The sequence below is a fragment of the Microchirus variegatus genome (assembly GCF_963457635.1).
Source record: "Microchirus variegatus genome assembly, chromosome: 19".
NCBI lineage: Eukaryota > Metazoa > Chordata > Actinopteri > Pleuronectiformes > Soleidae > Microchirus > Microchirus variegatus.
In genome coordinates, this window is record NC_139820.1 from 8,998,002 (window position 1) to 9,025,243 (window position 27,242).

The window sequence follows — 27,242 nt, forward strand, 5'->3', positions numbered from 1 at the left end:
ACAAAGCTACTCATGTGGAGTATATTCAATTTCTAACAATAAAGTTACATCTTGGACTATTATGGAGGGAAACCAGCTCTTCTTTCTCGGCATTTGAATCAATGTGTGAGTATTTGTGTATGGCCTGAATTGGATAAGAACATTAGCTATAAAAAGGGAAGAGCTCAAACACTGGTCAGCTCAAGTTGTTTGCCTGGACAATTCTGATGTGAAAATGAACCATGATCTGTCGAACGTCCAGCCCAAAACAAAGATCGAAGTTACAAGATCTCATGGGAAAACATACAAGGTTTCCTTTCTTTCCAAGCCAAGCTGCCACAAAAACATGACAGAGTATTTCCTCTGTGCTGGACAGACGTAGAATTCATTACGTCTGCGACGGGTCGCACCAGAGAGCAGAGATCATCATTAGTGAGCCTGAGTTTAGTCTGCTAAGTGAGATGCTAGCTACAGGCCCCCCTGAACTAGCAAGCTCACAAAGGGGGCAGCTGTGTATGTCAGCTCCTCTCCAGAGGCCCCATACTGGGCTATGCTGTACAGAGCTCATAATATCTGAAAAGAAGACGTATCACTGAGCAGAAAATGAAAAGTCTCAGGAATGAATGTGTTACCTCAATCTTAACCCGCTAATTAGGTCAATCGGAGAGTCAGAGTGAGCGTAAAACAATGCTTGAAATATCCACAAATCCCCACTCCCATCCATTTTAGCTACCTATATTTCAATAACAGCAGGTGTTATGGGTGTGAGAATGTGGCATTGAGTCCCTAATTTAATTGTTTTAATCACTTCTAGCGCCAGCAGATGTTTCCTGACGGGAGTAGCAGTGATATCACACTCTTGGTGACCCTTCAATCTTCGAGAGTAAACGTAAGTGCAGACTCGTCATACTGTATAATGTCAATCGATCAATTATTTGGTTTGGGAAAGTCCAAACCAAACACATTTGCAACAGCCAACTATAAAACTACACTCAACAGAAATATAAATGCACAAAGAAAAACTTGTAGTTATTGTTATGTCACAAAACAGAGTAACTAACCAAAAATAACAGTACAACTTTATCAATAAAGTGGCTTTAATTTGCAAGCATTAGGATCAATTTCAAAACAAAAGTCCTGGAGTAATGGCTGGAAGAACACAATGGGGGTTGATGATCCAAGTTCACATCACAAGGTTGTCGATTGTGGCCTGGGGGATGTTGTCCCATTCCTCCTGCAGAGCCATTTTAAGTTGGTGGCCGTTCTGGGGAACTGGAACTGGAACCCGCTGACGGACAAGCCCATCCAGAACATCCCAAAGGTGTTCGATAGGTGACATGTCTTGTGAATACAGCATCATTCAGTTGTGTTGCCACAGCTTTAACGCTCAACCCAGCACTCAGCATGCCAATGGCACGCTCCCTCATGATTTGTGACATCTGTGGCATATTGACAAAAATTTGGTGTGCCTTTTTATTGACCAGGCCATTAGGAGTGTCTGTGTACTGGTCATGCATTGACCACCTGCCTCTGCTCCATGACTCTCTGAGTTGAAATACTCAATCTGAGATTGTAGTCAATAGGAGTGGCCAAGTGACACTGGACTACTGGGTTTGAGCAAAACAAATCACTCCATAAACAAATGCATCAAGAATGTCATGACATTCTATTTTTGTTCACCATTTCAGGTTTGTGCGTTTATATTTTTGTTGAGTATATATTATGTGGGGCATCAACAGTCTTTAGCCCCACACCACTAACAAACTGTTAGGAGATAAGTAAGACACCTAAGGTAAACCAGGTAGAAAAAAAACATGAGAAGCCAGTGTCTGAGAAAGAGGAAACACTGGCAGCACAACAAGATCCACATCAATAGTGCTAGGGTTGGTTTTATGACAATGACAAAAGACTGGTGTTGAATTTAATTTTGTATAATCAGGATTTAGTTGCAGGTCTAAGCCGAAACCAAAAACAAGAGGCACTCACAAGACCCTGTTCAGACCTGGTATTAACATCCATCTAGGGATGGGCATTTCATTAATTAATCAATTAATTGTCTACCACTTTATTCTCCACATGGGGGTCTTGGGGGTCCCAGCTGACACAGGTTATTAGTCCAGTGTTCTAAACTCCAGCACATGAGAGCTGGTGAAAGAAATGGCTCTCGGGCACGCATTCAAAGACAAATGCCATAACTTGAATGGAATCTACAGCATGTTCAGGTTAGAGGAGCAGTTGTAAGAACAGATGCATCACAAATAAGGTATCCTGAGTGAGGTGAACACGTGCAGGTTGCAGTAAAGGTCTGAACACTTCCTGAATGAGGACGCATGCAGCCACATTTCTGACCATGCCACATGTCCACAGGATGGATTAGAGACCACCTCCTCAGATTTAAATTGTATGTCATGAAGAAATGAAAACATGAAGGCTTTGAATCCCTCAGTTTTCTGTCTTTTCTCCCTCTCTCTTCCTTTTAGCAGTTGTACAGTCAAACCATTTTTGTTCCTTGCAGACAGACATTATGCCAGTGTGTATTAAAATAAAGGGTGTGCGGAAGCCAGATCCGATGTCACAGGAGACGCCTCCCAGATGCATTTTTATGCCAGGTGTGCACAGTCCAAGGTAGAGCTATCCACACGCGATCACGTGGACGTCGATACCATGTCTGAAAAAGGGCCTAAGACAAATGACAGCTGCCTGTTTTCTTGATTCTCAGGACAGTGAATAACTAGTGCCAGAGGCCGTGCATTAGGGTGGTGAGCAGTTGGTACAAGTTGACTGAAGTTGACCCAGTTGTTTCTGGCTATTTAATTCTCTTTTCTGTGACAACAGCGGCATTTATAGATTACAAATGTGTGTTTGAAGTCCATTGCTGTGAGTGCATGTTCACTTACGCCTTATGTGTCTTGCAGCAGACAACTGGGGCATCCTTGTTCATCACAAACAGCCGCACAGGCAGCCAGTGTAACAACACGGGAGACACGTACAACCCCTTCAACATGACATCGGGGGTGAGTAACTAACACTCTCTGCTTTTATGTCTTTGCTTCCCACTTCCCTACTTCAGTTTGCACACCTGGATCCAGTTTGCACACACTTTTGGAATACACAATTACACTAGGACACGATTTCAAGCAGCAATCAACATGTCTCTTTCGTGCTAAACGTGAGATGCACATCCTTCTTTTTCTTTCCCTCTACAGCACTCTGGATGTTCATTAGCACACCCTCTTAGCTGTGTGGTGGGGGAAATATCTGCAAGGCAAGGCTCAGTCAGTCTGACCAAGGGTCAGCTCTTCACTGACTGCATCATCCAGCTCTCTGGAGACTACACAGGTACCACACTGTTTGGAGGAAAATGATGGTAAATGTGGGAATCAGCGGTGGGGGAAAACGTTTTATTTAATAGTAATAACGGTTTAGGTGTTTTTCTTTTTTTCCCAGTGGTCCATAAATCTCTCGTGCTGAAGAATGGAGTCCGCGTAATTGCATGCGCCGACATTATCCCAGAATCCCCTGCAGCAGAGCAGACATTTCCCAGTGTGACTGATTTCAGCAGGTGTGTGTGTGTGATGAAAGGTCACTCTGTTTGATGAATAGAATAGAAAGTTTACTCTTAGTACAAAGAGTGGTAGGTAGAACCCTTTTGGAGGGTTCCCCCAAGAACCCTTTAAAAACCCTTTCTTCAGGAAAGGGGTTTTAAAGGGTTCTCTGGATCAAAATGGTTCTTACTGGAACCATTAGTGTTGCCAAGAACCTTACCAAGAAGAAGCAAATGGTTTCCAGGTAGAACCTCAACCCTTGCAGAAGGACCCTTTTGAAACCCTTATTTCTAAGAGTGTATAGTTATTTAATTTATCCTCACTTTTGCAGCCATTGTAAACAATCTGTGATATTGTATTTGCTCTATTATTTTTAAAAGAGAGTAACAGAAGGTTTTACAAGAGAACTGATACGGTTCTACTTTCAGATATGCCGATCAATCACACGGGTCTGAAATGCCGTTTTCCTTGTAACGGGATTCCCTGTAACTTGGTCTGCTTGAGGTTTTATTAACTGCTGATCGTTTACACTTTTACGACTCTCATAAACTTAAAGTGACTTGGTCATTAGCAACCCAATGTAACCACATCATTACATATTACACATAACAATACTCTCATATAGAGCTCGGCAACCGACTTCACAGCGCAGCGCCACTTTCATTGACTCCCTGCTATATACTGGTTATACCACATGCTTTGAATGTATCTCAAATTGCAAAATGTAAAAACTGAGTTCCAGCATGTCAGACCAAAACAAGATCACGACCAAGACATGTAAGATTATGTATGTATCAAGTTACCAACAAATCCAGGTGGAGAAGGAATAAATAAAACCGGTTTCCCCGTCAACATCTGACAAAATAATTGTCAGTATCTAATATTTATAATCCGACAAACGTTAGATACTTACAATTAGAAGTTCCAGACAGACACTTCTGGCCCATTGAGCTATCGCTCCAAAACTTAGTAGCCAATGGTCGAAATCGCAATCAAAAAACCACAGTGTAAAGAACAAATCAGGGAGCGCAAAGCACAAGTGATTAAATCCTTAATTTTGAATGATTAAATCGATATTTTATTTGCGATTCATAAAGTGCTGCTTGAAAATATTGACGTAAATCTAATTCCATAGACGGAGAGTTGAATGTCTTCTAAGGCTACATGTTGCATAATTGATCGTTGAAGCCTTCTAAGAAGCCATTACAAATTATGAAGTTGACTTTAACAACTAAGTGAACTTTATTTATTGATTAAACCTAATACATATTGCAAATATTCAGTTTATATTTTCATTTTGCCCAGGTATGACTTCCGTAGGAGAGTCGCAAGTATCCTGACGGTGGAAATGGCAAGAGTCACCATCCTGTCCAGCTCTCCCACGTCTGTAGAGGGAGGAATGTGCCAGCAAGTCAACTACATGGTGTCTGGTAAGGCAGCAGCAATTAAAACAGATAGCGTGCAAAAACGCAAGCAAACTGGATTGCACGCGCAAATTTACTGATCTACTAACAGGGCGCAACGAGGATTGCATCTCTCAGACGGGCAAAATAACATTCGCAATCCATTTAGTTGTCTTGCCTTAATGAATATGCAATGTGGTTTTGCACGCAATAGGCTACGTGCACTATGGAACTTCCGCCTAGCAACCTTGGCTGCCAGTCAGTGGGCTGCTTCCGGTAGGTTGTGTTGTCGTTGTGATTTCTAAGAGAAGTGCTAAGTAGTAGAGTCAATTTTATTTTTGATACGTTTATCCTATCAAAAAGTCAAAACGTCAGCTCTACATTGTTGTGTACCCCTTTGTACAAATTTGTCTCGGTACAATAGTACGATACTTTCATAGGTTTCCGGTGGATGTGTCTGTGCGAGATGAATGGATGGTTAGGGTACGGCGGGACGAGGACACCCAAGTTTATATGTCCTCAAGACAGAACGCCGCATTTCCTGTTCGAATTATTCCAAGTATAAAAAGCAGGAACGGCCTCTTTCTTAAACCTCGTCAATTTCCCCGGCGTGATAACAAAATCGTCCTTTTTGAAATGCCGTACCCTCACCATCCACTGGAAATCTATGAAAGTTTATCGTACTATTGTACCGAGACAAATTTGTACAAAGGGGTACACAACAATGTAGGGTTGACGTTCTGACTTTTTGATCCCATAACCGTCTCTCTTGTATCCGAAATCCGCAAATTTTCACGAATAAAATTGACTCTACGACTACGCACTTCACTAGCGTCTCCGGGAAATCACAACGACAACACGACCTACCGGAAGCAGCCCAGCGTACCAGCAGCCACGGTTGCTAGGCAGAAGTTCCTAGTAGCCTATTTAGCGCTCTCTATTTGGGATCTTAGTAAATCAGGCCCTTAGACTGAAAGTATAAGTAGGATAAATGACGTGACAAAAACCCTGGCTCTAAAACCTGTTTCAAAGTAGATATAAATATGGTATAAATCAAGAAAAACATTATTTAAATCAATGAATGTACTTGTATATGAATACTAGTAACAAAAACAGGTCTTTGTGATACAATATGAATCTATTAGTCTGTATGTACTACTAAAAGCCTTTAATAGTGTCTCCAGACTGGCTGCTTATTTAATCAGGACAATGAACAATTATGGTCATTGAAAATCTTTAGAAAACCTGAAAAATTGCTGAGTAACCTGATGCAGGAGTTGAGTGTCTGTGTGTCTCATTTTCTGTCCCTTCCTCTGTCCCAAGAGGGAGGAACAGAGAAGAGCCTGTGCAGAAGTTTCACACAGTATAGCACAGGAAGGGCATTTATGCCCTCCAAATTTCACTCACAAGGAGAAGACATTACTAATGCCGTCATTTTTGGAGAAAGACAAACGCAGCAGGCAGCAGGACACAGAGGGGTTTTCAGAGAGCATCGCTGAGAGAGGGTGATGGAAATAGAGTTGTGCATTTCAGGAACTGGAAAATGACTCAAACACTTAACCTCTTAATGGAAAAGCTTAACATCACTTCCTATATAAACAGAACTTCCTATAATTATTTTCACATTCTAGTGTATCATCATCTGGCTTGATTGAATGTTCATTGTCTTTGTCCTTAAAGGAACTGTCAGCCCAGAACTTCTCAAATCCGTCAAAACCAGTGAGCAGATGGGCATATACAGAGAGTCTGACTCATGTACAAGTAAGCACGCTTAATTCATTCATTCATTCATTCAAAAAAGAAAACTTAACATGTACCGTGGGCTAATTCAATGGCTCCTAAAGCAGTCATAAAAACATTGATGAAATTTAAATCACACTTTCGTGCAACACAGAGGACTTGAGTTTTCAATGCTGTATAAATAAACAAGATAAGTCTTATTATTAGGGAAACCGTTCCTTTAATTATGGAACAAAACCAGCTCTCTAAAAGGACACTGAAATATGAATTCCACTCCTATTCCATACATTATTTCCAATCAAAGTCTCTATTCATAGTCACAGCGCATGTCGTTATATTTAAAGGGGACACATTATGCAATCATTTTAATCATTTAAATCCTTATATTTGGGACTCTGGAGGCCCTAAGTACAGGAGATGAAACACGCAATGGCAGAGCTCCGCTTTGTCCTTAAAACACGCGAGAGTGCCGACGAGGGCAACGGTGTCCGAAAAGTGGAAGTCCGCGATAAGTTCTATTCTTGGCTTCACAGTGCAGCACAGAGTTCTACACAAACTTCCAGCGTCAGAGGATTTATCTGTCCAGTGGATACATGTCATATATATATATGATGGCAATGGGTCTGCTAGAGCCTGCAAATCATTTTTCCAAATGCTAACTGCTGTTAGCTCACAACCTCTGTGGCTAATGTAATTTCCTGTCCCTTGAGCTTTGTTTTACTTTTTTTTAAGGTGGACCTAAAGAGATACTACTAAACAGAGCGTTCTGAACAGGGCTGATTTGGCAGGGTGATTGAACTGCTGTCATCCTTATGGTATTTTGACCAAAGCAAATAGAGTATAATACGTCCCCTTTAAATAGGACAACCTCAGAGTACATAAATAACATTCATCATAAATCATTAACTTATTAAATAATTAATTAATTAATTAATTAACTAGTAACTAACTTAAACATTTAACTCCCACACTTTTAATTTGATGCCCTCAGGGAGTGCAGTAATGCCTCTGGTGCCAGGTGGTTTTCTTCTTGCCTTGGCGTTTGCTGCCGCCTGCCTGCTGCCACCTGCAGCTTATTCATAGCGCAGAGATTGAGCTGCAACCGTGCATCATCAGAAAAAGAAAAAGGTACACGGATCCTCTTACTGTAAAACTGGGAATATGTTTTCTGAAATGTAGCCGTCGTGGTACTTTAACTGACGACAAAACAAACAATGTCGGTGTCTCTTTTGTAAACCAATGAAGATCTTGCCATTTTACCATTTGGTTTTGTTATATGCATTTTAGGCAACAATGTGTGTTTTATTCATTCAAACAGTTGAATGGGTGAGGGGAGTTATTTAAATGTTTTACATTTGATTTAAATGATTTAACCTTTGTGTATGCACTATCAATACATTCTGTATCTATATATTCAAGTTTATTATTGTAAATATATGGGAAGTTCTGAATAAAAAATAGTAATATTTGTATGTCTTTGCCAACGATGAGTGTGCGTTTTTATTCCTTCATTTAAATCTGGGAAAATGTGTACTTTCTTACACATTTTCACAACGTGTATTATCTTATCTTATCTTAAAATCTGTATCTATATGTGTATAAAGTACAGTGCTCTTGCAGGGCAGTACTTGTACTGTACTGTTAACATCTGACATCCTTTATATTTTTAAGTAGTAAGTGATCATTTCATTATGGTTTTTATCATTATTATTATTATGGTTCCTCATCATTCTTCAATGCCAAATAAACCATAACTGCTAATGAAAGATTACGATATCCAATTTGGGGATGCACAATATTATTTGCACGTTATTGGAATCAGCAGCTTTAAGAGGGATTATTGGATATCAGGAAACACACCAAGATCTGCCGATATGACTAATTGACTACAATAGGCTTAATAGGCCTAAGTAGAGATCGTGACTAGGCAAAATATGATAATAATTTCACTACAGAAGAAACAAAACAACCTCTCCATATCGGCCCAAGCACTCGTGATGTATCGGCACATCGGTGAATGCAAAAAAATGTATCCTGCAACGCCATTACAATTAGCTGTCTACACAATATAGATGATATCTTTTGACTTTCGAGGATTATTCATGTCATGAAGGACACAGGAATAGTGAAAAAGGTAAGCGATGGTTAAGTTTGTATCTGAGAATTATCAAACTTTTATCAAAGGAAATCACTTCCCACACCGGGAAGTTTACTCTTAAGGGAGGAGAAATGTGATATCTTGATGACCTTTGATGACCTTTGATATTATCTTTAAAGGCCTGTTGAGCTTTGCACCTTTGATGATTATATAGCTATGATATTTATACTGTTAGAGAGACATATGGTAGAATGAGTAGCATCCAGTTGCATCCCTGGAAGCCTGACGTAAGTGCCCCATAGATCTACCAGAAGTGACATAACAGAAGTAACGTAGTTTGCCGAGCAGTACCCCTTTGCGTGAAGGAAGACGAATAATTACGAGCGGCTCCAGTAACCAATAGTGAGTCAAGATGGAGTCTTTGGTAAGTTTCTGAAAGTTCCACTCAGATTTTGCCAAATTAGAGTGGAACGTATATTTAGTTAGTATAGTTAGGGGTGTGATCAAAGAGAATTCATCATCAAGTCTGATAATATTAACTGTGTACTTTCAATGCTTTTTCCATGCAGGATCATGATTCTGAGGAGACTCTAAGGACACTGGAGGTCAGTGAAAAGCCATAAAAGCATTAGGAAGTCTCGATTACCAGCTCTTAATTTGGATTCTGAATTTGTTTTATGAAACTTCAGGAAAGGGCAACAGAGGCACAGCAAAAGCGCCAAATTCAGTGTTCTGAGCTCATCACGCTGATGAAAACGAGCAGCGCCATCAGGCAACATCTTCAAGTAAGCAGTTACAAAGTGTGTAAAAATACAGTGGAATAGTATTAGTTACATCACTAACCTCAAATAATGCTATTTGTTTTAAGGGAATCGTCACTGGTCAGCTGAGTCAGTCATGGCAGCAGAAGAAGCAGAGGGCCCCGATTTATTTTGATGATGAAAAGCAGCTGGATGAAGTTCTGTCATTCCTGTCCGACATCGTCAGCGAAACACCAGGGGACAGACAGCCTGATACAGTTGCCTTAATCTTTGACGTGCTTCTGCCTGAGGTCTAACATTTGTGGATCAATATTTTTATTTTTAGTGTTTTTTTTTTAGTATTTCCTAGAACATTGAAACACAGTGCAGATGTGTAGAATTCAATCTTGGTATATTTAATATATTTATATTTATCACTTAAGCTGCATGAAAAATACCACCATTTTATTCCACATTTGTGGAACACTTTTTATTTCTTTTAAACTTTTGTTTAAACTGTTCTTTGAAAAGTAATACATGTTCTGTTACAGGTGACGATTCACAGCCTGGCGGAAAGGAACTGCCTTCAAATGTCAGAGGCTCTGCTGATGTTTGAGAATGGACCACAACTTGAGCAATGGTAACATGGCAATGAAAATGATTAATGATATTAAATGCAATTTTATATGTATTTATGTGTGGAAGCCAAGAACGGCCATGGTCGCTACCATCTTGTTTCATCGTGAAATGACTGTTTTGTTATCACAGAACAAAATGGCCTTGTTGTCATATATGATATCTAAGGAATTTAAACTCTGTGTCTTCAACAGTGAACTGGACCTAATTGAGATTTATATTTTGAGGAACGCAGCTAAAGACAACAAAGAGAGAGACATAAGAGAAAAATAAAGAGAGCCCTCAAAGAGGCATTTATTAAAATGCTTGAAACAATAAAAAAAATCAATAAACCTTTGCTTTTGTTTTCCTCCATGTATGTGTGAATATGTGTGAATAAATATACACACACACAGTATATATATACGTATATATACACATATATACGTATATATGTGTATATGTGTACATACATGTGTACATATATATACATGTATACATGTAAACATTTGTGTATATATATGTATACATATGCACATATGTATGTAAACATGTGTATATATATTATATGTGTGTATATGTATATATATATGTCTGTATATGTCACACACATACACACACACACATATACACACATATAATATATATACACGTTTACATATGCGCATTAAATACACATACATATACAAATGTTTACATGTATACACATATGTATGTATGTATGTATGTATATATGTATACATATACACATATACGTACATATACACATATATATACATATACGTATATATATACACATATATACACATATACGTATATATACACATATATACACATATACGTATATATACACATATATACGTATATACAAACATATACACATATACATATATATGGTAACATTTTTCTGTATACACTGTAACAGTGATATTCCTGGTTATGTATGATTTTCTTTTCTCGGTATGTTCATCAGAGACATTATTAATATACACAGTATGTTATATATTCGTGATTGTTTTGACACAATACAGTGAAACATTGAACGTCGTTTGTGTGTGATTACACGGTTGCTCGTGCACATTGTGTGGCGATTAATCACAGAAAAGGAGGCGAGTCTCGAGCCCTCTGCGTTGACTGGAAGACACTGCAGTCACGTGACCTCAAACGTCAACAACGAAATGGCAGCCTCCTGTTTTGTAAATTAACACAAGGACCAGCTGGTGAAGAAGCTCTTTAAAAATATAAACATTTTTCCCCGTTCTTCGACTCCAAAAGACCCACATCTCCGAGACCAAACCAGCGGGTGTGTATACAGCAGCTCACGGGCAGCATGTGCGGGACATATGGGTTGTTGTTTTTTTGCGTATGGAGGAGCAAACGTCTCCCAGTGGCACAGAGCGAGCGCAGAGGGATGTTGACTGTTTTTTACTCGCTGGGAAACGGCTGACTGTCCCACGCTTCTACTCACGAGACACCGAAAAGCGCTACTCTGGCGCCGTAAATCCGTGAAAAGTAGCTAGCAACTTTACAAAAAAGACACCAGCGTTGCTACCACACCCACCACGACATTTTACGTCCGCTTTCTGAATGAATTAGTTATTGTGTGCAACGGTTGGCCTGTTGAAAACAACGATGCGTTGAATAATTAAATATCCCCTCGCTTTAACTGCCCAGTGTGTGCCCTTGTAGTTTATTTTAACGTCATTACAAACAGCCGTTTCATTACATCGTAGCTACGTAGGTAGCTAGTTATATCATGTTGAATAGTGGTCCATGTAATGCTAACTTGTAAACAACAATTGCATGTGGAGCCTTTAGCCAATAGGAGAGCTCATCGATGAGGCTCGCGTTAACGTGATTGGTCGCTTCTCTGCCGCTGTGTTACCGTCGAATCGTTCCGCCGGAAAAAAATTCATCACTGCACTGTGTCCTTTCGCCATTGTTTTGTAAGTTTACTGCAGTCGAAAGAGCTTACAAACAACAATTTGTCACAACTTTTAATGTTTAACCCAGGAGCCCATTAAAGTAGTTACTTATCAGCTGGTTATATAGCAGGTTAAAGACTCGGGTGTAGACTATGAACTATGTAGTCACTCTCCAGCTCCAGGCACCTGCAGTTAACATGACCTCCCCCAAATCAGGTAATCTGTGTATAATTATTAAAGCCTTTAAAGTGTTGATGATGAGGAAACTTAAATATATGTGTTTGTGTTGCCCTTTGTATATTAACCATATTGTTTTAGACACTGTCTGCAGCCTTTATCTTCATTTTTGATATTCAACACACCTATCAGGTAACGTCGTTAGCCTACGCGAACTATCCTTTTAAAAATGTTTTTTTTTTTTTTTCTTCACACAAACACAGCCATGTCTCCAAAGATCACTGGAGATCTGCTGAGGCAGCTTCGCCAGGCGATGAAGAACTGCAAATACTTCGCTGAGCCCATACAGGCCTACATTATTCCTTCTGGAGATGCCCACCAGGTAAATGAAACCATGCTACACGCAAGCACTTTTGTCCTTACATGTGCAAATAAACTCTTAATTTACAAAAAAAAGGAGATGCACAAGCTTATAATCACATCTGCTGTATTGCTCATATCTATCTTACTTAGTCTACATGTTGGATTTACTTCTGATTATTTAGTGTGACCTTTGCAACTAATTGTAGCCCTTTGCACACCGTTCCTCCTTTTTCCCTCTCCATGCTCAAGATGTGACGTTAGAAGAGCAGCGAAGGTGGCGTTTAAAATGTCCGACTTGTTGACGGCCACTTCACACTGATTGTTAACGAAGCTGATCGCTCACCATTTGATTCTCCTTGTCTCTGTCCCTGTGTCTCTCAGAGTGAATACATTGCACCGTGTGACTGCAGGCGCGAGTTCATCTGTGGATTTAATGGCTCTGCAGGTGAGTTTTGCTCATGTGTGAATGGAGGCGAGCACACAGGTTTTATTGTTCACATACTGTTTGGGCAAACTCGAAGCAAAGATCTGTTTTCCGGTCTGGACAGTGAAATAATTATTAAGATCTGTCACTAGGATCAGCCACTCTCATGCTCAGTGTAGTTTTCAGCCGACTTCCTATAGCCTACTTTTGGAATCTTGAGTTTCACTCTTATGTCAGTGAAAGAAGAATAGTTCACTCACTCACAGACCTATGTTTGTTCTCTAATGTAATTCCAGACGTATGCACTGTTGATGCTGCTCAAAAAAACTTGCTGTGTCTCACCATTGCAGTACTGATCCTAACTTCATTGCAATCTGTTTTGTTGTGATGCACAGGTACAGCCATCGTCACAGAGCAGTACGCTGCAATGTGGACGGACGGGCGATATTTCCTCCAGGCCACCCAGCAGATGGACAACAACTGGACCCTTATGAAGATGGGTAATGTCCTTCTTTATGTCGCCACTGTCAAATATGTTTACTGCCACCTGAAGATCTCACACTAAGTTTTTGATTTGGTCCTTTTTCCTAGTGTTGGTACTGTAAGTATACTAGCAGCAGCATTTTGTACTAGCCAGAGATGGGAAATTGTCTTCAGGTCAAGTCCTGAGTAAAGTTTCATTGCAATTGTTCCAATGTGTTGAAATAAAAGCATAAATCACTTTCTGAAAGTCAGCAGTTAACAGAAAACAAAACGTCTGTCAGTGTTCCTGATAATGGACAATAAACAGTGGAGCGGTGGAGTGGGAGGAGCCACATAAAAGGATCTTTTGTGAATTCAAATGACACTTACACACTGGATTTCTAAGACTGGACTGCTCTCTCAAAGATCTCGACTTCGGTGTGTGACATATTAAATGTGTTTGGTTTTTTTATATCTACAGGACTGAAAGAGACACCATCTCAGGAGGACTGGCTCATTAATGTCCTGCCAGAGAACTCCAAAGTGGGAGTAGATCCTTGGATCTATGCTGCTGGTAGGTTATGGTAACATCCCTCTCTCAACAGGAGCAGTATTATAAACACTGTGCTATTCTTAGTATACACAGCAAGAAGAGGAAGAACAGGAAACTCAAAAAGTCACTTTCTTACATGACCAGCAGAGTTTTCTATCTAATCTGACCAAACGATAGAAAATTGGCCTCAGATTCCCCTTGTTGTCAACAAAATGTTCGCTATTATGCAAAATCAACTTTTTAATCATTTAAATCCTTATATTTGGGACCCTGGAGGCCCTATCGGTCGCCAAAGTGTGAAAAAGATAACTGACTCATGTTGTGGTCTAAGTACAGGAGATAAAACATGTGATGTTGATTTCCGCAGTCCTTGTGACGTCTGTAAAACACGCGAGAGTGCTGGCGAGGTCAAAGGCATCTGAAAAGTTCTATTCTTGGCTCCACAGTGCAGCACTGAGTTCTACACAAACTTCCAGCCTCAGAGGATTTATCTGTCCAGTGGATACATGTTATATATGACTGCAATGTGCCTGCTAGAGCCTGTAAATGATCACTTTTCCAAATGCTAACTGCTGTTAGTTCCCAGTAGCCTCTGTGGCGGATGTCATTTCCTGTCCCTTAAGTTTCGTTTCACTTATTTTTTTTTTAAAAGAGATTTTCAGAACGCTCGGTTCAGCGTTCTGAACAGGGCTGTTTTGGCAGGGTGATTGAACTGCTATGGTGCTTCATCCTTAAGGTATTTTGACCAAAGCATGTCACAGACATGTTCATTAGGACACCAGGGAACTTGGTTAACTTGTTGAAATAGGGTATAATATGGGACATTTAAAGGTGCCATATGTAAGAATGTGGCCAAAAACGGTTACTACATTCAAATTCAAAATACCGAGGTCTTTTAGGTTTCGTTTCCTGACGTAACTGGCAACCCGCAGTTGCTCGGCAACTGAGACTACTGACTGCAATGACTGGTAGACGGTGGTAGGTGGCGCCACAGCCAAAACATGAATTCAAAACATAAACATGATTTGCAGTCTGCAAAATATTTTTTTTATGCAAATATTCTGGCTGTACTGTTGTCGTTGGTAAGTTCAATATGTGATATGTACATTATTCCTGAGTCTCTGTGACATATTAGGAGGATTTTATGGCCAGTTGCTTTAGATTTATTACATAATGCACCTTTAAGCAGTGTCTGTTTCTCTTAACGCCGTCCTCTGCTGTAATTTTTCAGACCAGTGGAAGAACATGTCCACAGCGCTGACCGGTGCAGGCCACTCTCTGGTGGCGGTGCAGGAGAACCTGATTGATGCCGTTTGGACCGACCGTCCTAAAAGACCCAGCACAGAGCTCCGCACCCTGGGATTAGAGTACACTGGTCAGTAAGCCACTGTTTAACCCACTACTATTATGCGTAGTATTTTGATTTCCTTAACCTGTATTGATTTTAATACAGTTTTACCTTCTTTTATGTTGATGCTCTGTACCTGTAGGTCTGTCCTGGCAGGATAAGATCACAGCTTTGCGAGCCAAGATGACCGAGAGGAAACTCAGCTGGTTTGTTGCCACAGCATTGGACGAGATTGCATGTATGGTGAAAAAATAGTTAATTATTATTACAGCACTTTACCTTAAACCAACAGTTTGAGTTTGCTGTAGCACATAAGAACCTTTACCAGGGCCTTTAGCATTGTTGATATACTATACTTCTGAAAGTATTGATAAATAATGAGGAAAAATAGCCTGTAAAAATCCTATTTCCACTTTTCAGGTGTGTACAATTTTTTGCCCCATCACAGTTAAGCGGGTTTTTGGTTTATTGGTGTAAATGTTTTGATACAAGATCACGATCCAAGGAGCCAGGGATGCATGGGTGTCCCTCATCGTGTCTGTTCGAGGGCCTCGTTCACTGCGCCTAATAAGCTCTTGTTTCTGATTGTTTTGGTCTGAGAGCTTGTGTTAATTAGAGTGATGCTGATTTTGATTGTCTTCAAGGAGCATTTAGGCTTTGAATGGGCGTTAAATTGAAGGGGATTTGCACAGGCATCTACAGAGGAGGAGTGACGGTCTAATAATAATGTTGATATTTAACACCAATGTGTATGGTAGTTTTAAATGACACATATAATATTATGGAAAGTGATTTTTTCCCCCCCAATCATCACTCAAGTGCCTTATCTTAATTATTATAAAAATTTTATTTGTTACCTGAAAACATAATGCTCTATTATTTCCCCTTTTCAGGGCTCTTTAACCTCCGTGGCGCTGACATCGAGTACAACCCAGTTTTCTTTGCATACGCTGTTGTGGGAGCGAACACAATAAGGTAATAGGATAATATTACTGCTATTTATTATTATTTATCAGCATTACTAAAAGTAACTGAAAAGCCGTCACTGTGCAGCTCCAAATGTAGACAGTCTTTTCAGTACAATATCACAATGAAAAAATAATAAAATGTCTGTATTGTACATTTTTTTTCACAATGAAGTATAATAATGAGTGGGATAAAGTGGGAGCTGAAGAAGATTTTTCAGTTATGGTAATGCATGATAAGGCTAACATAATACAAACACTGTGCAACCTCATTAGGCACAATGCTAATGCTAATTGAAAATGAAAACATTTGCGTTGTGCCTAATGAGGTTGCACAGTGTTTGTATTATGTTAGCCCTATGCTAATGCTAATCATAGCCTCGCTAGTTTACCTTTGGAAACGGTTTCGCCAAGTTCGCAGCAAAGTAGTAGCATGCTAATGCAAAATAAACATGTGCTCGCGTATTGGTGAATGGACACCTCATCGTTTCAGTATAACACCATGTTCTGCGTTGAACCGTGTGAAAATGCCTCTTCACTCCAACCTCCTCCCCCCTCTCTGCAGACTCTTTATCGACTCAAACCGCCTCTCTGATCCTGCACTGAGAGACCACCTGCAGCTGGACTCCCCCAGCAAGCCTGAGCTGAGCATCCAGACGTTCCCATACGAGTTGGTCTCCTCTGAGCTCAGGGCCATCTGCACTGCGCTCGGCCCCAAGGACAAAATGTGGATCTGCGACAAGGCCAGTTGTGCTCTCACGCAGGTCATCCCCAAGGTGAGAAACGCTGGCACTAAAAATAATGACTTCTAATCTTGTCAATGTCTATTTTCTATTCATTTTGATGAATAAAAGTGTGAGTTTTAATGGAAAACACCCAAAAAACACTTTTCAAAGGTAGTGTATAAAAATCTGCTGCCGATCAGAATTCATCTCATATTAAGTCACATGATCGCCATGATGACCTAAATCCAAACACTCACAGCCTGTATCAGTTTTTCTCGTGGGAGGACATGGATTTAGACATGAATGGCCCTTTTCTCAACGACGAAATGAAATCGGATGTAGTCGTCCGGTTTGTAAAAGTGAAGCTTAGGAAGTAGGATGAAAGCAGCAATTAGCCAGAACGGGGCTGGTTGCAAAAATAACTCTATGGGAAAATGAGGCTACTTTTCACTTGGTAATAACATCAGTTAACCATTTCCTGAGGAGTTAATGATCTTAATCACTCGATTCACTGGCTTGTACCACGGCACATGGTATTCATTTTGTAAATGATGTCCACATTTTAGAGGAAAACTATTTCAATTGGAAAAGCACAGCACGAGTGGACAGCTGGTATCATCCATTAGATGTCTGGTGACGTCCTAATAAAGACCTAATAACCTACTACGTCAATTCTTATATACGGTTTTTGTTCTCACAATTAGTTAATTTAAAACAAAATATAAACACAGTTGAACCAGAGATATTCTACAAACATTGGTGACTATTTTCTGTTTCACTGTTTCAGTCTCACAGGTCTCCAATTCCCTACACCCCACTCTGCCTTGCCAAGGCGGTAAAAAACGCCACCGAGATTCAAGGCATGAAAATGGCCCATGTAAGTTTTTTTAAAGCCTTATAAGTGTCGTTCATGTATCAGATTTTTTTTTCTTATTATAACAATGGAGTATTCACCTTCTACACTATCATACTGAACAGATCAAGGATGCCGTTGCCCTTTGTGAGCTCTTTGCCTGGTTGGAAAAGGAGGTATGTTGATTCATAGTATTTGTTATTTTGACCCTGATATTTTAAACAGTGTACTCACTGTTACTGTGAAGTCACTTGTATAGGCGGTTCAGGTTGTTTGAAGTTTCTCTGCGTGCCTTTACGATGCTGTCATTCTTTAATAGATTCCTAAAGGCACCGTGACTGAAATCTCTGCTGCTGACAAGGCTGAAGAATTACGCAGGTATTTCGTTTTCCCTGTCTGTTTTCAGGTTACACGACACGACTGTGGTGATTTATAACACGACTGTGGCGATTTATAACTTCCCATCTCTGTCAGAAGATGCTGTTTAACCTGTTACTTCGCAGCGCAGCAACGCAAATGCCAGGAAACCACGTCTAACTTTTATAAACGCAGACATTTCCTTCATCTACCTCATCTACCCATCATCACGCAGGGGGTTTTGTGCACATCTCAGCTGACTTAGGGCGATAGGCGAGGTACACCCTGGGCAGTTTACCAGTCCATCGCAGGGCCACATACAGAGACTGTGGAGAATGTGGGAGGAAGTCAGAGAACCCGGAAAAACCCATGCACACACGGGGAGAACATGCAAACTTCATGCAGAAAGGCCCTTGTTCCAACCGGGGCTCAAACCCCGGTCTTCTTGCTGCAAAGGCAAGAGCACTAACTGTGTGTGGCCCACACAGACACAACTAAAAGCTCATGAAAGCTATTCCTCATGATCACCAAACACAGTTAAAAAGCCGATCAATCAAACCAGCAGGTGTTGAAAACACAGAAACAGTGTCAACATTGATGAGCGCTACCGGAGAATCAGCGTGATCATGAAGCACGACATCTCCCAGCACGCTTTTGGGCACTATTCCCAGTGTAAAGGGTTACAGAGCACTGATTGGAAAAGGGCGAATGCCCGTGAATTTGCGTGCCACGCATATGCCTCCTTGTGACGCTCTAATGGGGTGATCGGCATGCATTTGGAGAGCGTAGCTTGATTCTGTTGGGTCAGAGGATTAAAATTAGGCATCGATCACCGAAGTAGGCCAAAGCAAGCCAGAGCTATCGCTAAAGGCACTGCAGAGGCGTTGAGTTGCCATTCCGCCCTGAGCGCAGAGGGCGTATCGACTAGCAGCGAGTTTTCTTACTTGAATGCAAATGCAAAAGAATGCAAAAGAATGCAAAAGAATGCATAACATGTTGCGGTCGTACATCATTCAAGTTTTTATACCGGTTATTGTGGTTATTCTTGCTATTATTATTGCTACTGATTTTATTATGTTTGCAATTTTCAGTAAATCTATTCCAGTTAGAGACAAATATAATTTGAATATATATATTTGAGTAGGGTAATATATTGATGTGATTTTTTTTTTTTTACACCTATGGTGACAAATAAAATGGGTTAATAACTTAGTACCTAGGAAATCTCAAATGGCACAGATTGTGCCAGATTGGAGAACGCCAAGACCTCTTTAGTAAAACCTCTGTAATTTTGCTCTGCTACACAGTGGCCTCTACAGTGATGCTTACACTTCTGGTGGAATCTCTCAAGTCTTAATTCATAATTCACAAACGGCTTGTAAATGCAGCTGTATTTATTTTTGGAGGGGCAGAAGGGATGATGAGGTGAACTGCTGTGGAGTTTTAGCGCCCTCTGCTGGTCTTTACAGCAAGAGTAATATTTGATTGTTTGTTTTCAGTCAGCAGAAAAATTTCGTCGGCCTCAGTTTCCCCACAATCTCCAGCGTTGGTCCAAATGGAGCGATCATACATTACAGGTCAGTGAGTGAAATAATGAAGTCATTTCTTTCTTTTGAGCAAATAAATTGTGAACTAATCCTTTGTTTATGACTCTCTCTTTCTTTTTCTTCATTTAGACCACTGCCTGAGACCAACAGAACCCTCACCGTGAATGAAGTTTACCTGATTGACTCTGGAGCCCAATATGTGTAAATAAGCCCTGTGTCTTAATTCAGATAGGAATCACCTCCATTGCTGTTAACAATAAGAACAAAAAAAACAGCATAGTTTTAGTCATGTTTTTCCTACTGCATTAAAATATCCATATTCTGCTTTTAACAGCGATGGCACCACGGATGTGACACGCACCGTGCACTTTGGGACACCGTCTGCTTTTGAGAAGGTACATTTGCGTGCACCTTCATATCCTTCGCATACCGTTTGTCCGCCTCGTTTTTATTTTGTTTTCCGTCTTTTTCCCCCCCTCTAGGAATGCTTTACGTATGTATTGAAGGGACACATCGCCGTCAGTGCTGCTGTTTTCCCCAATGGAACAAAAGGTGCCAGACACTATATTCAAGCATGAAACATTTCATTTTTTTCTTAAGGCAAAAGACAAGTTTGTTCATGTCTTAACGCAGACGTTCCTTTTGGCAAATCGGTAGTCGTAATCATAGTCTTGTGTCGTGGAGAATTTGAACCACAAAGACACTTTAGAAAGGGGAGACACAAGCAAATGTAATTACAGCTGCAGACAACTTGACCTTATGATTAAAGTGTTCACACAAGGTCATCTTGTTTTAAACATTAGAAACACGAGATCAAGATGCAGCCTGTCACAGAGTTTCAGTTAAGTCTGCAGTCATTAGATCTGATGGAGGGAAATGGGTTTAGATCTCCTACTTGATGAGATGGAGAACAAAAGATTACTCATTCTTACAGTCAGACATTGTGCAGGGCAGCAGTGTGTCAGAACAGCATAGGATATAATTACTAGTGCAATTAGAAGTATGTATTCCTATAGTGGGAGCTGAAGAACATTTTTTCAGTTATTGTAATACATGATAAGGAAGGTAAAGGCTGTTTTGTGACTGGCTGACAGTCACAACAGCTAGCTACGCTAATGCTAATCAAAAATGAAAACATTCATGTTGTGCCTAGTAAGGTTGCACAGTGTTTGTTTGATGTTAGCCCTACGCTAATGTTTATCGTAGCCTCGCTAGCTTACCTTTGGAAAGGGGTTCGCCAAGTTAGCCGCAAAGTAGTAGCATGCTAATGCAAAATAAATATGCGTTCGCGTATTGGTGAATGGACACAGACTTGGTCGTTTCAGTATAACACCACGTTCTGCGGTGAACCGTGTGAAAATGTCTCACCCACACCGTGAGGACAGCCTCTTCACTCCGACCTCCCCGCTCCTGACAGCGCAGCTGCCGCTGATGAGCCGCTGCCTACCTGGTGTAGCGTGATAAATCAGCGAAAAATTAAAATTCCTCCAAAAAATGTGAAAATCAAGGATGCACACCATCGCGCCATGCTCTACCCATATCCAAAGTCTTAGGGCAATCTTGACTAACGGTCAGCAAGATATGCCTGTCACAGACACACAGACATAACTTGCTTTATAGATAGATGCACCTTTGCGTAATTCACGTTTCAACTATTAAAAATAAGCGTGATCGCTAGCGCTAATCTTCATGGTCTCCCCTTAGGCCACCTTTTGGATTCATTTGCCCGTGCAGCCCTGTGGGAGTCTGGGCTGGACTACCTTCACGGGACAGGCCACGGCGTGGGCTGCTTCCTCAACGTCCACGAGGGGCCCTGCGGCATCAGCTACAAGACCTTCGCCGATGAACCTCTGGAGGCTGGCATGATCGTCAGTGATGGTAGGTTTTTTTTATTTTGGTCACGTCACATCAGTCATTGGGAAAACCAATGTTTGTGGCAACACTTTCTGTATGTTTCAAATGATGAATTAAATCATTAACCATAAATGGTTGTGTCGTCATGAAAGTGGCCTTTGGCTACAGCAGTCATGGTAATTAAATACGGTGGAGAGTGAATGACCGTCTGGATTAAGGACGACCTTCTGCTGATCTCCTGCTGCTCTAGTGCTTACTCCAGTGTTTCCAAGAGATGAACCTGAATTCTGAATGTGAAGTTTTTCTCTTTTTTAGAACCTGGATACTATGAAGATGGATCTTTTGGCATTCGCTTGGAAAACGTGGTCCTTGTCATACCAACAAAGTCAAAAGTAGGTCTTTAGACTGTTGGCCACAATCTAATGCTATGGCAAATGATAACTCTTCTACCGAACTCTTATCAAATAACTCGCATATTTTACTTGTGTCTTTCACAATCTGTATTTCAATGTAAGTTGCAGCGATTTGAGAAGGAACGTTAATTGTGTTGTATTCTCCTTTGTGTACAGTACAACTACAGAAACAGAGGGAGTCTGACGTTTGAGCCGCTCACTCTGGTCCCTATCCAAGTGAAGATGATGGACACAGAGCTGCTCACGCAGAAGGAGGTTAGTTATATCCAGCAATAAAAGTTTATGTTTGCCTACTATTCAAGTTCTAGGAACCGTTGGGAGTGGTTATCTCCAATTATCAATATTAAAAATCATATACCATGGATTTTAAACGCATGCTTTAACCCTCGCTTTCACTGTCCCGCAGCGCGACTGGGTGAACGACTACCACAGGAAGTGCAGGGAGGTGGTTGGAGCAGAGCTGGAGAGGCAGGGCAGGAAGGAGGCACTGGAGTGGCTGATCAGAGAGAGCCAGCCAATCGTCTGAGCACCGATCCAATCATGTCGAGAGGGATTGCGGTCAAATGCTCAGCAGCGATCATGATTTGTATTTTTCTCATTTTCCTCTGTGTCTCACACTTGGCTTCTTTTTGTAAAGTACATTGTATCAGCAGTTTTATTAAAGATCAATGAAAACCATGAATTGCTTACTCTTCTTTAGTATCCTGTATTTGAATTACCCTATATTTATTTATATTCAGAAAAAAAGAAATTTTCTATCACCCACTGACCTGTAATGTCTGATTGCTCCATTTGGACCAACCCTGGAGATAGTGGGGAGGCGGAGGCTGACAAACTCTTTCTGTTGACTGAAGAACACAATATCCATTAGTGACGGTGCATGTTACAGTAACATAGTTTTTCAAAGCAAAACTGTATTATTATGCAGAATTATATATAAAAATTAGTCGTTATCCAGACCACCACCAATACACAATCATTCAGGCCATTACATGCATCCCAGAAAACTTAATCCAGCAGAGGTAAAAGCGAAAAAAAAAGCATACAACAAAATTGGACTCAAAGTCTGCAATTTTTGGAACTGTATTTATTCAAACATGGTCCAGATGTGCAGTCAGAATCAGAATGGTGGTTAAAAGTGACTCAGTACTTTGCAATCAATACCATTAATTGAGGAGCTGATCAACTATTGCTATAATTTAGAACATAAGGGTATTTAAGTGATTTAGGTTTGGATGACATGCATAGGATTAACATTGAAACACTAAGTCCTTAGTTTACATGACCGTTCAAAAGTTTGGGGTCACTTAGAAATGTCCTTATTTTTGAAGGAAAAGCATTTTTTAAATGCATCCTTAATGTGGTAAACGACTATTCTAGCTGCAAACGTCTGGTTTTTAATGGAATAAGTACATAGGTGTATAGAGGCCCATTTCCAGCAACCATCTCACCAGTGTTCTAATGGTACATTGTGTTTGCTAATCGCGTAAGAAGGCTATTGGATGATTAGAAAACCCTTGTGCAATGATGTTAGCACAGCTGAAAACAGTTTTGCTGGTTCTTTGATGAAAGGGCAAAATTATTATTTTGAATAAAGATCATTATTTCTAATCTGGACTATATTTTCTATTCATTTTGCAACTCTTTTGATGAACAAAAGTGTGTCTTTTAATGGAAAACTTTGAAAAATTGTACAGGTGACCCCAAACCTTTGAACGGTAGTGTGTGACATACTGTGTAATACTCCATAATAATAAACACTACTGTACAAAGCTGGTGGAGTGTCCCTTTAATGGCCCAACTAAAAGAGCTATAGCTTCAGGGTTTAAACCTCAGAATGAAGACCTGTGCTAACTAGTCAACCCCCCCTTTGTTTGTTCTCCATGACTCAGGTCTTCAGTTAAAGTTGCATGTAAAATATGGGAGGGTCCAGGATGACGCCACTGTTCGGATCGCTGGCGTAGTCTTGGATGGACGGGGGCAGCGCAGGTTTCTGCTGTGATCTCTGCGGAGCTTTAATATCCTCCTCCTCCTCCTCCTCGTCCTTCACCCCTACAGGCAGAGGGTTACTGTAGATGTAATAGATCCTGGAGTTGTCCTTTGCTGCCTCTGGTTTCCTGAAGAAGGTCAGAGGGTTGATGAAGCTGGTCGACCTCTTCACTGCTTTTACTGACACGGGGTCCAGCGGCTCCTCCCGGCTCACTGCGCTCTCGTACATGAGGGCTCGCTTCGACTGCCTGAGGAGGGAGATGGAACTGAAATTACACAAATGACTTTTTCCTCTGAATCATATACGCTCACCTGACGTGCAGTGTGGTACACCTGCGCAACTGACTTCTTAATCAATGCTTAATCAAATTGTGCCACCCCCCTCTGCTTGGAATAGTCTACAAACTGAACTAAAAATGTCTGAACTCATCACACTCCATGCTTAAAGGTGCCATATGTCAGAATGTGGCCAAAAACGGTTACTACACTCAAATTCAAAATACAGAGGTCTTTTAGGTTTGGTTTTCTGACTTAACTGGCAACCCGTGGTTGCTCGGCAGCTGAGACTCTACTGACTGCAATGATTGGTAGACGGCAGTAGGTGGCGCCACATGCCAAAACATGATTTCAAAACATAAACATGATTTGCAGTCTGCAAAAATATTTTTTGGATTGCAAATATTTTGTCTGTACTGTTGTTGTTGGTGAGTTCAGTTTGTTATATGAACATTATTCCTGAGTCTCTGTGACATATTAGGAGGATTTTATGGCCAGTTGCTTTAGATTTATTACATAATGCACCTTTAAACGTTAGACAATGATCATCCATTGAACACTCTAATGTAAAGGACTGCACTTTCATTGCCACTGTCTAGAAATTCCTAAATGATTCTGTAATTTACAGCCAAAATGGATGACCAAAATTCAAAATGGCCAACTTCCTGTTGAGTTGACGCCATGGTTACGGTCGACTTTTTTGTTCGTCTTTATCTATAACATCACCCCACCAAGTTTTGGGGAATTTGGTCAAACTCAATTTTGCCTCTGTTTTCATCTTCGGATGGGGCGCTATAGAGCCCTTGAGCAACGCGAAGGGTCAGGGCACTATACCAATATTGCAAAATTCCAAGAGTTTTTATGCACACTAACCCCCTGAAAAATGACCCGGAAAGCCATGGATATAATAATAATGAAAGCTGTTTTTAATTATCATAAGCCCCTCCCATTTCCAATTTTTTACGCACAGCCCTGATAATAATAGCAATAATAATAACTCGATATATAAGATCTTCACCTGGTGCGGTTGTAGCAGCCTGTGAAGCAGTAGATGGTCGTGATGGTGAGGACACACAAGGCCACAGCAATGATGACGATGTTAAACACTTTGACTTCTAGAAAGAAAGAGGGAAAAAAACAACAAAAGTTTACATGTGAAACTGAGATGACACTTGAAGACAATGTCCAAAATGGAGTTTATAAACGATTATATGGAAGACAACTCACCAAACACAGCTGCGTCCATGTCCTCGTCATGCAGACCCAGAGCTGCAGTGGTGTTCAGGTGGAGGTCGTCCGCCGTCATTGCTCTCTGCTGTCGCCCAAAAACGTGGACTAAACACTCGGAGCTTCAAACCTCGTCTCGCTGGTCTCAATAGAAACTGGAGCCATGTGACTCAAACAGGCCTGACCCAGTCTCTGCGGAGGAACCCCCTCTTTTGTCAGCCGTCTTCTCCTCCCTGAGAGTAATACCCCCTCCTCCTCCTCCTCCTCCTCTTCTCCCCTTGTTTACTGCTCATTATTCTGTGCAGCTTTTCAGGGGTGAGGGGCAGTTTGGCTCTTCATACTGTTTGTAACGAGCGGTGAGTGGTGACCCCGAAAAACCACAGAGTGCTCGCCTCGGCTTCTAAAAACAGGTTTTGTTTTCAATTCACTGCCTAGAAATATGAATGTTCATTAACTTCAATTTCATCTGACAATTCCTAACTAAATGTTTCCTCTCAGAGCGTCTTTTCCCAATGATGTAAAAATATCCAGGATATCACTGGGATTGTGTTTGTCACTGTGTGTTTCAGTGATTTGTGTATTTTTGGCGTAAATTGAATCGGAGCTGATATTTTTAAGGGTTTGCCGGAACAAAACCAGTGAAAAAAAAAAGGCAACAAAGACATCATTCTGTTTTCTCCTCATGCCTCACTTCACCCCACAGCATCATGGGAAATATTATGCAATTAGTTAAGAATCTGATTAAAGTTTTTTTTTTGAATCTCACTCTTTGCAGAACAAGACACGCTCGAGTTATTTCAAGTGACTTGAAGTGTTTGGGTGAAGAATAAAATCTGCTTTTAAAAAAAACCAAAAACACTTTTTAAATCCTAATCCAGGTTGAAGTATTATTTTTTTTCATACATACAGTGCACAGTGGAATACAATGTTGAATCTGCTTCTGAAATAACTTCTTAAATCACTGTACATATGCATATACACACACACATATATGTATATACATATATATATATATGTATATACACATACTTTTATATACTTTTCTTTTTACTTTTCTACACTTTTCATACTGACAAACAGCAGTAATACAACAATTCCTCCACTAGGTGTCAGACCTCGCCTGTATCTACACTGTGTGAGGAATGGATGCTTGATACTTAAGATAATCAGCACTACTACTACTATTACCACTATTACCAATACTGCTACTACTTTTACCACCACTATTACCAATACTGCTACTACTACTACGACTACTACCAATATTGCTACTACTACTCTTACTGCTGCTACTACTACTACCAATACCACTACAGCTACTACTACTTGCACTGCTACTGCTATTACTGATACTACTACTACTAATTCTGCTGCTACTACCATTACTGCTACTACTACTAACACTGCCATTACTGCAACTAATTCTGCTTATACTACTACTGCTACTATTAGTGCTACTACTAATACTGTTACTTCTACTACTACTACTACGACTACTACTAATAATAATAATGCTACTACTAATAATACTATTACCGCTACTTGTACTGATGCTGCTGCTACTACTACTACTACTGTTAAGACTACTACTACTAATAATAATACTGCTACTGCTACTACTACTACTATTAGTACTACTGTTAAGACTACTACTAATAATAATA

The 27,242-nt window shown here is 40.5% G+C and overlaps 1 protein-coding gene across 1 annotated transcript; it reads left to right on the plus strand.

The window, feature by feature from the left end:
- The first annotated feature begins 11,281 nt into the window (after positions 1 to 11,281).
- xpnpep1 (X-prolyl aminopeptidase (aminopeptidase P) 1, soluble) lies at positions 11,282 to 22,748 on the plus strand. Its single transcript, XM_083906277.1, has 20 exons — positions 11,282 to 11,423; positions 12,486 to 12,604; positions 12,967 to 13,030; positions 13,405 to 13,509; positions 13,953 to 14,045; positions 15,256 to 15,399; positions 15,515 to 15,610; positions 16,266 to 16,347; positions 16,903 to 17,113; positions 17,850 to 17,939; positions 18,041 to 18,091; positions 18,235 to 18,293; positions 19,772 to 19,849; positions 19,949 to 20,020; positions 20,154 to 20,214; positions 20,302 to 20,371; positions 21,524 to 21,697; positions 21,989 to 22,065; positions 22,243 to 22,341; positions 22,493 to 22,748. The coding sequence occupies exons 2-20, from the start codon at positions 12,488 to 12,490 to the stop codon at positions 22,610 to 22,612; spliced, it is 1,863 nt and encodes a 620-aa protein (XP_083762403.1). The 5' UTR covers positions 11,282 to 11,423; positions 12,486 to 12,487; the 3' UTR covers positions 22,613 to 22,748.
- The last annotated feature ends 4,494 nt before the right edge of the window (positions 22,749 to 27,242 follow it).

What these genes read in the sequence shown, in the direction of transcription:
- xpnpep1 (XM_083906277.1), top strand. Translation starts at nt 12,488, where the DNA reads ATGTCTCCAAAGATCACTGGAGATCTGCTGAGGCAGCTTCGCCAGGCG. An exon ending in CTGGACCCTTATGAAGATGG is followed by an intron (nt 13,510 to 13,952) that starts GTAATGTCCTTC and finishes TTATATCTACAG; the next exon opens with GACTGAAAGAGACACCATCT. An exon ending in CACCGTCTGCTTTTGAGAAG is followed by an intron (nt 20,215 to 20,301) that starts GTACATTTGCGT and finishes CCCCCCCTCTAG; the next exon opens with GAATGCTTTACGTATGTATT.